The sequence below is a fragment of the Chinchilla lanigera genome, unplaced genomic scaffold (genome assembly GCF_000276665.1).
Source record: "Chinchilla lanigera isolate Chin_1 unplaced genomic scaffold, ChiLan1.0 scaffold00005, whole genome shotgun sequence".
NCBI lineage: Eukaryota > Metazoa > Chordata > Mammalia > Rodentia > Chinchillidae > Chinchilla > Chinchilla lanigera.
In genome coordinates this window covers 13,023,132-13,035,656 of record NW_004955406.1, presented here as the reverse complement: position 1 = coordinate 13,035,656, position 12,525 = coordinate 13,023,132, and the positions used below count along the sequence as shown (strand labels likewise).

General features: G+C 31.0%; 1 protein-coding gene across 4 annotated transcripts in view; it reads right to left on the bottom strand.

The window, feature by feature from the left end:
* The window catches only part of Suco (SUN domain containing ossification factor), a 79,525-nt gene that overhangs the window by 29,207 nt on the left and 37,793 nt on the right, over positions 1-12,525 (bottom strand). For 3 of the 4 annotated variants that reach the window (XM_013520715.1, XM_005374860.2, XM_013520725.1), the window contains exons 7-13: positions 11,063-11,186; positions 10,257-10,381; positions 9,736-9,803; positions 4,388-4,495; positions 2,601-2,706; positions 625-645; positions 380-435 (exon numbers count right to left, since the gene is read on the bottom strand). In XM_013520715.1, the coding sequence (XP_013376169.1) occupies positions 380-435; positions 625-645; positions 2,601-2,706; positions 4,388-4,495; positions 9,736-9,803; positions 10,257-10,381; positions 11,063-11,186 (608 nt within the window). The remainder of the gene's footprint in view (positions 1-379; positions 436-624; positions 646-2,600; positions 2,707-4,387; positions 4,496-9,735; positions 9,804-10,256; positions 10,382-11,062; positions 11,187-12,525) is intronic. The other variant, XM_005374862.2, reaches the window with a different exon arrangement.

Genomic DNA, 12,525 nt, shown 5'->3' with positions numbered 1-12,525 from the left:
TATTATCATAGAAAAATAGCTCAATCAATCACAAAGTGTTTTTTTGTTTGTTATACTGGCAATTGAACCCAGGGTCCTCGCACTGAGGTATCTTTATGACCCTTATTCTGAGACAGAGTCTTGCTAAGCTGCCCAGACTGGGCTTAAACTTGTAAGCCTCCTGCCTCAGCCTCACAGAGTGCTGAAATTATAGATGTGCACCAACCACCATGACTGCTAGAGTATTCTGAGATTTTCCTAAAACACATTCAAGAGACAGAGGTTCAACAGTTTATATTTCTACCTTAACCTTTTGTAAGAGAAACTTATTTCCTAACTTTAAATGTACTGTATTGTGTAACACTTAAGAAAAAATCTCAGTTAATGTATTCTGTTTTACCTTATAAGGCTTAATGGACAGAAGTGCTCTGATCCAAAATGTGATACCAGCTCCACCTAAAAAATAAAAGCACATGAACTGGGAAGCCACCAGAGCACTTAGAAGGTCAGCATAATAATCATCCTTCTAAAAATGAAGTCCTCATTTCCCCCAAAATTAACCCTTATAAAGTTTTGCTTTTTTAAATACTGCATTAATAAGCCATGCTCTGTTATTCCATATTGCAAAAGTAGAAGGTTGCTAACCTTTATGTACTTGATGAACATCTGAAGCAAGAGAAAGGAAAAGAAAAAGAAATCAGTTCCAAAGTCTGGATAACATGCCACAAGCAACTTCATCTATTTGTAAATCATACTGTATAATAAAGTATAGAAAGCAATGTACTGTAATGGATAACATTGTAGTGCTCTTAATTCTTTGCAGAAATCAAAGTAATGGTTTAAATTTTTACCATGAAAACTAGAAACTATAATCTAAACTGTAATAAAATAAACTTTAAGCTTATAAAAAGTTACGCAACCCAAAATCCACTGCTGCTCTTTAATATCTTAGATACAAAAGCATTCCAAAACCAATTATCTTTTGAAACAATCTGCGCCTTCTATTTCAGCTATGTATCATGTATATATTTGCAGCTGAATTTGTATATTTATATATGTGTATGCACATATCTATAAAACATATGGATGTTAATAAAAAGACATACTAGTATACAATCAAATGTCACACATACTTGTATAAAATAGTATATATGGAAAACATTAAATTTTGATATTCTATGTTGCTATTTCAAGGATAACTTACAAAATCAAAGGTATGTATCAAATTACTTTTTAATTGTAACAAATAAAAAGTACATATATATCAATTCATTTATTAAATGTAAGCTATTAAAAAGTAATATGTAGCTGTGGGTTTAATTTTTATAGGATAAGGAAAACCCATAGCACTTGACACTTTAAAATAAAACTCAGAAGTAAATGCTTTTTAACTTATTTCTACCACAGGGTTTTATTAGAAATGGATCATCAAAATGTTTTATAATCTCCTACCAAAGAAAGAACAAGGGAGAAAATTTTACATGACATTTTTATACCATCAACAAAATATTCCTCCATTATTAACAAAGTAGGTGGTATAAAAATGATCCTCAGAACTATCTAACGACATTTTTACTTCCAAAATTAAATATATTACCTGTCAAATGATTTTTAACATTTTTTTCCTTCTTACAGTGTAGAAAGTATGATATCTATATATCTTTATATTTATATATCTATATGGTCATTCAACAACTAATTCCGTACTCATTTAGAATAAAAAGATTGTCTCTATTTTTCTGAACTCTTAAAATCCTTAACTGAAAATATGAACTGTACTTTCAAAAAAGAACTTAGCATTTTTATAGTACAAGTAAGAATACTACAAGTTTATCCATTTATAGAAGTCAATTTAACACATGCTTTAAAAAGAGAGAGTAATATCCCAGAAGACAAAATTAAGTAGCTATTAAGTTCTCAATTTAAAGAACGAAGGACAGAAATTAGAATTACTGCCATTCCAAGAGGTTATATTATTAACACAATGGTATTTTAAGATGTAGCAATTATTTTAAAGTAAAAGAGGCAGGAATGAGAAACTTCCACTAATTTGTTTAAATCCAATTCAAGACTGAGCATTCTACTTGATTAGATGGTGGAAGAAGCACTGGAACAGTGTGTTAAAAAGTTTTCTCTATTTAAAACTGGCAGTTGGACCTAAAATTGCTCTTGAATATACAAAAGAAAAGGCAAGAGCCATAATAATGTCAAATAATTATATATTAAAACTGAAATAACCTAAGAATTTTAGTAAGTTAAGAAACTGCCTGCTTTAAAGATTTCAGTGATAGTAATTATTTGAGCTTCAAGTAGGGAAAAATATAGTACTATGAAGATGACATATTACATAAAGACTCAAAAAAATTAAGAGTCACAATTGGGAATTTTATTAAAGCCACAAATAAAAAGCTGGCCTAGATTTTAAGTAACTCTAAGTTCCTTCTATAGGAATGTACTAAGATTTTTGTTATAAAATATCCAAGAAAGAACTATCTCATTAAATGATGTATTACATCATAAATTTCCACTTAATTTTTCCGATTTCTAAATGGATAGAGTGAATACATTGTAAATAAGTATATTTTCATGATAGAACACAGTCCTATATGTGTAAACATTACCTTCACATACTTTGCATACATTTGCTCATCTAAAGGGAAACTCTGGACATTCCGTTCATCTCTACCATGGAAAGTACCCAGTTTAATCCATTTATTTGTGGGATATCTAGAAAATATAAAAATAAATACATTCTGTGTACTTTTTCCTCCTCAGGTGAACACACTGACTTAATATAGCTTAAAAATCTCTTTGATTGAATACATTTTATTTTCCAATTAAATTGACAAATTCCTCTATACTAGGAAAGAATAACTTGAAAAGTCACTATTAAGAAATAAGACAAGGAAAAGACAACAATGTAGCCAAGAGATTGTCTTGGAATGAGAGGAATGACTCTTCACATACTAACAAGCATATGATGATATGAAGTAGAAATATAAATCTTACATAGATAGTTGATGGGTTTAAAAGTTAACCCAATATAAAGGTCTAATACTACTATTATTGCTTAAAGCATTTAAAGAATGCCTCAAAAGAGTGCTCTCACACTTAAAAAAATACTTTGTCATTACTGGCTATGTCTATATGACATATTTGAAAATTCCAGCTTAAGACATAAGGAAGTTCAAAGAGAAAGGTTAGCAGAAGAATACATGGAATTCTCAAAAGGGTTTGAGAAGAGATTTCAAAAACTGTACACACACATTGCTGAGTGTGAGGTGATGGGAGAAACACAGGAAAACCTTAATGATTCAAGGACAAAAATAATAGCTTCCCACATGGCATATCATGACATGCAAATGTATTCATGGAATGAATAAACACAGCCATCAAGTGGAAAATATTAAATGCTCATTAAAAACAGTATGTTTATAAAACAAGTCTTAGAATGTAAGAAGAAATAAATGTATTTTAATAGAACAAATAAATGCATAAGAAAGGTTGAAAGTATTAAACTGCTAACAGTGATTATCTCTGACAAGAATGCTGTACTTTTCCAAACTCCTTACAATTTTTCTTTTATAATTATACAAGTACCAAAAAAGATTTTAAAATATTGTTTACTAAAAATATACCTCACAATATAAAATGAAATACTTGTGTGTTTTCAGTAACTTTCAAGAAATGTTAGGATGGAATAGAAAATAAGGATTAAAGAAAAGACTTTGAAGTGACATAGTTCTAGATTTGAGTTTTGGTCCTTTAATAGGTTATGTGGGCAAGCTACTAATCCCACTTTATTTCCTCACTTTATAAAGGAATAATACCAACATGTACTAATAAAAAAATGGTAAAACTTCCAATATCTGGGATAACACAACATATTTTTACTAGTCTCTATGTAAGCTGGCTACTAGTGGTTTACATGTATGTATATTACATATGTGCATTATTTTATACATATAAATTCATGATATTTATTTGTGCATGGTATATCTTATATGTTTAGTCTTCATTTTGAAATATCAAAAAAAAGTATTGATCACTTTCAACTGAGTTTTATTTTATACTCTGCAAAACCAAGCTCATTCAGTACAAGTAGATGCAAGCATCCAATTACTCTATTAGGTTTTCAAACACAGACCTTTGTGCATCTACATATTGTAACACATTATTTTCTAATAAATTACTTTCCTTTTTTATCTTTAAAAAAAAGAAATAATACAATATGCTTATGTTTTAAGCATTATATAAGCAAATTAAAGGAAAATGATTAACAAGAGCCTACATCTGTTATTAGAAACTTCTATTAAAAAAAGAAAATGCTGAAGTCAAAAGTGACTCATTTTTAAATTTTATTCTACAGGTCCAATATAGGCCTATTGAAACCAGCTGTAAAATTTACCTGTCACTGATAGAAACCAGAAAGTCTTTTGGAGTAGAAGAAAATAATTCATAATTTGCAATATCAAGCTGTTTTACTTGAATTGGTTCACAAAGTTCAATAACAAACCTTGAAAAAGAACACAAGACAATCATTTAGATAAACCATTCAAAATAACAGTTCATATTAAACATGACATAACAATATGCATAAACTAGACATCCATTAAAAGTTACTAAAATGTAATGAAGGAGGACTTGTAACTTGAGTTATCCATAATGGAATACATTTAAGTATTTACCAAGTATATCATTAGTGGAAAGAAAACTAAACAAGGTACCGATTTTGTCCCATCATAGTTTTTAAAAGATTCTGTTTACTTTTAATAACAAAGCATATGCTTGGAGAAGAAATTACTAAGTACAGCCATTGATAATGGAAAGTGACTAATCTAGTGGACAGTTTGGCATATAGCTGCATATTTATCTTAAAGGTATCAAAGACTATGATTTAGTAACGAATTCTTAAGAATGCATGGCTCCAGATGCCCACTTTGTGTTTAGATTGCTACACTGAAGCACAGTGTATAAAAGCTGGAGAAAAAGGCTAAATATTTAGCAGAGAGTTAATTAACCAATTAGTAGCCTACCTGGACAATGAAATAATCAGCACCCACTAAAACTGGTACTAGAAATTATATACTTCATTTATATAAAGATCTGTAGATGTCAAGTAATTTAGAGTGGCAGAAGCCAAATCTGGAAGTGTGGGGAAAGATAGTTTGACAGGGAGAAATTATAAAGAGTAGTGCGAAGAAACTTTGGGGAGTGATGGAGACCTTCGTAATCTTTACCGTGATGATGCAGAAGTGTCAAAATGTATCAAATTATATACTTTTACATGAGGCAGTTTATTTTATGTCAACCATACCTTAGTAAAAGTGGCTGTTTTTAAAAATGGTGGTGGAAGACTGGGGTTACACCTCAGCTATAGAGCATACACTTAAGGATCTGAGTTCAATCTCCATTATCAAAACAAAGATGATGTTAGAAAACTTGCTGTTTAAGAAACAAAATAAAAACATTCCATGTACATAGAAGTCTATATATCAAGGTATTTGGGGAAAAGAAATATTCTGACGTCTAGTATTCCTTCAATAAAATATCAAGTGAGATTTTACATATTGACAAATGCTGAGAAAATCATAAGCATTAAAATTAACATAGCGTTTAACCTTGGAGAGCAAGAGAACTATGTTCCAGAAGGTGAAAAATAAAATGTTCAACAGACTAAAACTAATTTCACACTATACTCTCTGTTTATCTTATTTAAACCACAGTTTTTTTCTAATCTTTGTTAAGGTAGCAGACTCAGAAGCCCTAACTAATAGACATACTTTAGCCAGTAAGTAATTTTCCATCGTAGCGCCAGGGTAAGAACTAAGCAAGTCAGACTTAGACTTTCATTTGAATAAATTAAATCCAATTTCAATTTCAATATACTATGCAATTACTTAAAGACCAGAAACTTTTTTTTTTTGACATAGGGTCTTGCTATATAGCCCAGGCTGGCTTCAACCAAGTGGAGATCCTTCTGCCTCAGCCTCCTGAGTGCTAGAATAAAGGCCTGTACCACCATCCTTAGCTCGGGTCAGGAATTTTAAAAGATCAATAGCCAGGTGTAGTGGCACACACCTGTATGCCTAGCACTTTGGGAGGCTGAGGCAGGAGTATCACAAGTTCAAGCCTAGCCTGCCCAATTTAGTAACTTAAAGATCCTGCCTCAGAATAAAAAGTAAAAAGGGCTAAGTATGTAAACTCAGTGTGAAGGCTCTGGGTTAAATCCCCAATACCTCAAAAAAATCAATCAATGAATCAATAAAGTAATACTTCTGAATGTAATGAGTTTCATGAAAAATGAATCAAAATTTAAAAGATATAATAAAGAAGGAAATTTATAAACTTAAATGTATGTAATAGATAACTTTTTTAAAAAATTAAAGTTCCACAGACTAAGTCTAAAGAACACAGAAAACTAAAGTTTTAAGCAGAAATTCATGAAAGAGAAGACAAAGACATGGTAAGGGAATCAGTAAAGCCCAAAATGCAAATCTTCATGGAGACTGAAGGAGGAAGAACAAATAAAAATAATAGTAATTTTTTTAAAATAGAAAATCTCTAAAGCTGAAAAGAGTTTAAACAATGAGAAGTATGTACACACAATTCTTATTATAAAACTTTGAAAGACAAATTCCCAGAGTAATTTACAAAACTAACCGAAGAAACAGAAAACCTACACAGGATCACAACTATTCCTTCATCATTATTCACACAAGTATAAGGCAGTGTGTGTACAAGCTTTCTAACAGGAATACTGCTTGCCATAACAAAAGGTAATAAACAACCCAAACATCCACCAAGTGCAGATTGCTTAAATCTTACTATACCCACAAGAAGGAATTTTATGAAGTGTTCAAAAAGACTTGAGAAAGATCTCTACAAATGGAATAAAGAGATGGCCAAGATATTTCTAAATTATAAATTAGGTCAATGTGAAAAGAAGATATTGACATGCTAACTTCTGTGAAAAGTGGGATATGAATAAGAATGTACATTTGTATTTGTATAAATGTACTACACATACTATTTTTTACTTTGAATTAATTTATAACTTGAGGCTAAAGTGTTCTGTCACTGTACGGAATAACTGACTGATGAGACAGAAAAGAGAGTAGAGAAACAAACTGTACCTATGTATAAGGGAACCTTATGATAAAGGCAGCATTATAAATCAGAGGATAAAGTGTGAAATATTAAATAAACAATTATCTAAAAGAAAAATCAGGAGGAGGGTTACAAACACCTCCTGCAGAGAATCCAAAAAAACAAAATCCAGAGGGATTAAAAACCTAAATGCCAAGTGTAAAATGTTTAAATTTTACAAAAAGTACAAAACATTATCTTTATGACCCAATGGCAGGGAGAGATCTGATTAAAAAACCCCTAATAGTATAAGACAGACAAATCCAATTATATTAAATTTTAAAAGCTTCTGCTCATTGAAAGAAACTACAAAGAAATTGAAAGGACAATCCATAAAATAGTGAATACATGTATAATATACTAACTTAAAACATTTTATCTGGAGTGTTACACAGTAGATTTTAATTGCATCTATTTTATAACATAAACTGCTAAGTCATGTCTAGACTTTTACTAAGTAGCAAGAAAAAAAAAGAAAACCAAATGTTTTTCTAGAATTAGTAGCATCATGTAACAGGAACTCAATAAACATCAAATCAATAAAAGCACAGGAAGATTCAACATCCTAAAATGTCAAGTGTCCCAAAATTCATTTAGGGCTGAGGCAATTCCAATGAACGTGTCAGCATGAGTTTTTATGGAATTTAACAAGATGATTTTGAAATTAAAGAAAAAAAAGAAAGGACATCAATAGTGAAGACACTTAAGAAGAAGATGAGATATATAAACTTGCTGTACCAGATACTAAGACTTAGAAAACTATAGTTAGTGGTTAGTGTAGTTTTACTGTAACTTAGGTGGTCAAACAACTTACATCAAGCAAAATCAATAAAAGACATTCTGTGGCTCTTCAACAAAAAGTCACACACATAAATGTACAATAATAAACACACATTACACAAATACATACTCTCTGGCAGAAACATTAGTGTCAGTAACTATTATCACTTATTCTGCAAACCATGGTAATGCAAAATGACTGCTTCATACAACTTCATTCTAGCATGTTTTTGCTTGACACACAAAATACTGGAGCATAAAAATTTAAATTGTCACTGACTACAGAGGCTTTTACAAATAAAAACAGAACCTCCCAAAACACACTTTATGATCTCAAATAATCATTTCCTCAAATTCCACTTACAGAACAAATGATCTAAGGAAAAAGTAAGTTTTACAGACTACTGTTACTATAGGTAATGATAAACTGACCAGTGACCATCCCTTAATACCAGTAACAGTTTGGTTCATTTTCTAGTTGAACCTAAAGGTACACGTTTCTGAAAGAAGCGAATCTAAGAGTGGCAGGTAAGAATAAATGTTATCTTCCAGGTTTGAAAAATGCCTTAAGTAGTATATATAATAGGTATTCATTTATTCTAGTAGATTAGCATAATGGTGGGGATTTCCCCCAATTATTAATCAGGAGCATTTACATGATGAAATCCTGTAATAAAACTTGGTATATCACATATTATTCACCCCATAAATGTGTTCCTTTTCTTATATCCATAGTGGAAAAATCAGATACAAGCAGCGAAGCCAAAATCCTAAGAGATTTCTCCTAAATGCTTCTCCTTTCTTCAGATCCAATTATTAAGAACTACCAATTTTACCTATTAACCTCTTTCAGATATATTTGTTTCCTCTGGATACAAACTGCCAATGCTTTATTTAAAGGCTGGGCTATGGCAACAGGCTTTGACTGGTTTCTCTGCTTTTAGCTACATTCTACTATAAACCAGCCTTTGAGAACACTCTTTAAGCCAGTGAGATAATGTCACTTCTTTAAACAAATAGTATCTATACTGACTGGTCTTTAAAATAAAGTTCAAACAAGGGTGGTGGCGCATGCCTGTAATCCTAGCACTCAGGAGGTTGAGGCAAGAGGACTGCCACGAGTTTGAGACCAGCCTGGGCTACATAAGTAAGTTCAAGGCCAGCCTGCACTATACAGTAAGATCTTGCCTCAAAAAAAAAAAAAAAAAAAAAAAACCAAACCAAACCAAAATAAAACAGAACAACAAAAATTAATAATAAAATTTTTTAAAAAGGTAAAGCTCAAAAATTATTAAACTAGGTATATGTAGCATTGAATTAGCCTGGTTAAACCTAAACTAAATCTCCAGCATAATCTTGTCTCAATTTAAAATATACCTTTCTTCTGTCATGCTAAAAGAACCTCTTCAAGTTGCCTCTATTTAACATCTCAGAAAAAATACGTTCCTTTTAAAGCATTATGACTCCCTCATCTGCCATTTAAGACTCCTACAAGATTCAGCTCTAGCATTACCTCTTCCAAGAAGTCCTCATGAAGTTATACATCTCTCTTTCTAAAATACCCTTTCAGTAGTATCTTTTATAACATTTCATGACTGTTTAACCAGGTCTGTCATTGTTTGATTTCTTGTCATCTCCTGGGAAGAAAGATATTTTGTCCTCAATTTTGCATAGTTCTAGCACTAATCAATCACAAACATTTATTAAATGGTTATATGAGTAAATCAGTCTAACCCTAATAAAAAAGCTTAACATAATATATATATATATATATATATATATATATATATATATAAAATCTAGTTTTAAAAATTTTGTATTACTTACCAAATTTTAGTGCTGCATGGATTCAACATATAAAGGTCCATATTTTCTATAAGAATAGCAGATGTGCTCTATTTCAAAACAGGAAAATAAATATATCACTTATAGAAAAATAATGAAAAGAAATTATTTCAACTCTAAATATAGTAGGATTTCTCTTTTAGATTTTAAAATATACCTAAGCCTAAAACACTCATGGGGGTGGGGCATAAAAATGATTAAAAATTATCAGTTAAGATTACAGCATTAAATTATTCTTATAACAACCCACTTAAAATTCAATGTGTTACTGTAAAAGAAAAATAATTTTCTATTACTTATTTCCTTTTTAAATTTTCACAAGATTTTAAAAGTGAAATAATAGGGTATATTAACTAAAATAACAAGTTAATACAATAAAATGTCTTGACATAAATCTGCACTTGTTAGTGAATTAGGCAAACAGCTCACATTAAAATGTAGGTCTCAGCATACCAAGTCACTAGTTTGTGAAATTTACATAAATGTAATTTATACTCAACTACCTTGGCTTCTGGATTAGCTGCCAGAATTTTGGCACCACATTCTACTGAGGCGTAATTATTTCGATTTTTCTGGACCTTTTTGGCGGCATGTGGACCTCCATTAGAAGAAGGATGCAATGACTGACCTACGGACAAACCTTATGATTAAATATATGTATAATGATTATGACTGAACATACTCCCAGAAATAAAATGATCTTAAAAAAAACAAGCTGTCTTCCAAAGAATAATTAAGAGAATGAGAGAATATTTTTAAAAGCCATGAGAATTTCAAGATGCTTCATCCTAAAAACTTAAAACATCCCCAATGAAAACAGATTACCTACAGAAATCATTTATGTCTAAGTACTGTAACAGAAAATGAACTTTGTCCATGGAAATAATTTTGGGATGAATGTTATCTTTCTGTCTGTGACCCCAATACTAAGAATTCCTAATTCTCACACTTACTCTACAAAAGAAACAAAACAAAACAAAAAACCAAAACAAACCAAAAACATTTACTTCACATATATAATATACAGCTTTCTGACTCAGAACTTTCCCTGCTTCAATTTCCCTCATACACTGAAACAGAAACCACTGCTGTTTTATCTTATTTTATCCTCAGTAATTTACACGACTATTAAGATTAAAACTGTACATAGTTATATAAAGGTAAATGATACACACATAATCAGCAGCAACTCTGTACATTTCTCTTTTAAAATGTTTTAAAACAAGTTTTATCTTTCCAATTAGCGAAAAGCTATTTAACCCCTTTAAATAAAAGAAAAACGTTTTGAGGAATCCCAGGGCTTCCTTACTTTTCTCTTTTTCCACCTCCATGACCTTCTTCTTCCACTCATCAAACGTCGGTATGTCCTCCGGGTCTCTGGGGTGTGCCGCAGGTGCAGGGTCAGCTTCTCCTGGTTTTATGAAATCAGAACTCTGAAAGAAATGCCAAAAAATAAACAGGCCTCAACCTTCAAAGAACACAGACTATTAAGTTTAATTTTATAATAAATGATATTTTGAAAAGGTTTGATTTAAATCAGATTTCTTTTGAAAGAACTGCAACCATTTCTGTCTAAGCATTGTAAGATGTATTCCTCACGTCAGTGACATAATAAGCATAGTTGTTCAAAAATGAAACAAAACTGCCTTAGATATACTAAGCAAGCAATTACTCATACACAAACAGTACAAATTAATATTTGGGTTTTTAAATCTATCTTAAAATTTTTGTGTAACACGGTACTTAAGTTTTTGTAGAAATAATATACATCTAAAAATAGCTTCCTTTAATAAGTATATTATATTAACTTAGAATTTAAGATAGATGTGGTATAAGTACTGCATACTATTTATTACTGAGAAAGACATCTTCATGACCCAGGTTAATACAGCAAAACGATTTAACAAGACACAAAATGCATAAAAATGCCGATAAATTTGGCAACATTAAAATGAAAACAATTTTAATTAATTTTTTTTTTTTTGGTTTTTCTCTGGTACTGGGAACCGAACTCACGACCTTACGCTTGCCAGGCAGGCGCTTTTGCCGCTGAGCTAAATCCCCAGCCCCTAAAATGAAAACAATTTTAAACCAAAATTACCAACATTAAAATGGAAAATTTAAAAAATCAAAGTACCAGAAACTACATGAAACAATAAACAAGAAACCAGGGGAAGTATCTGCCATGCACTCAGCCATAGAATTGCTGCAACCTAAAGAATGCCTACATATCAGTAAGAGATTAAAAATATCTAATAAATCCAGCAAAAAAGAAAATATAATCTCAGTAACAATCATGGAATATAAATTAAAACAAGACATAAGTTATGCCAATCTGATGCAGGATAAAACTTGACAGTCTGGCAAAGTGTAGTGTATCTATTCAATCATGGGAAATCTAATTAGACTGTTCATGGGACTTCAGAATTTAGTAACAGTAAGTAAAGAGCGTATACCCCCCAATTCTGTATGTATGTATACGTATCAGTGAAAATACACACATATGCCTAAGCAAATATGCATAAAAATGCTCAATGCAACACTTTTTAATATCAAAAAGCCAGAAACAACCTAAAGAGCCATTACTGAAGATTGGATAAATTATAGTAGAGTAGCTATAACAAAACAGTGAACAATGACTGGCTGAATCTCAAAAACAATGATGATTAAAATGCTACTTACGGCTAAAATGATGTCAGTTTACACTCTTTCAAAATATGCTAAATAGGGGCTGGGGATTTAGCTCAGTGGCAAAAGCGCCTGCCTGGCAAG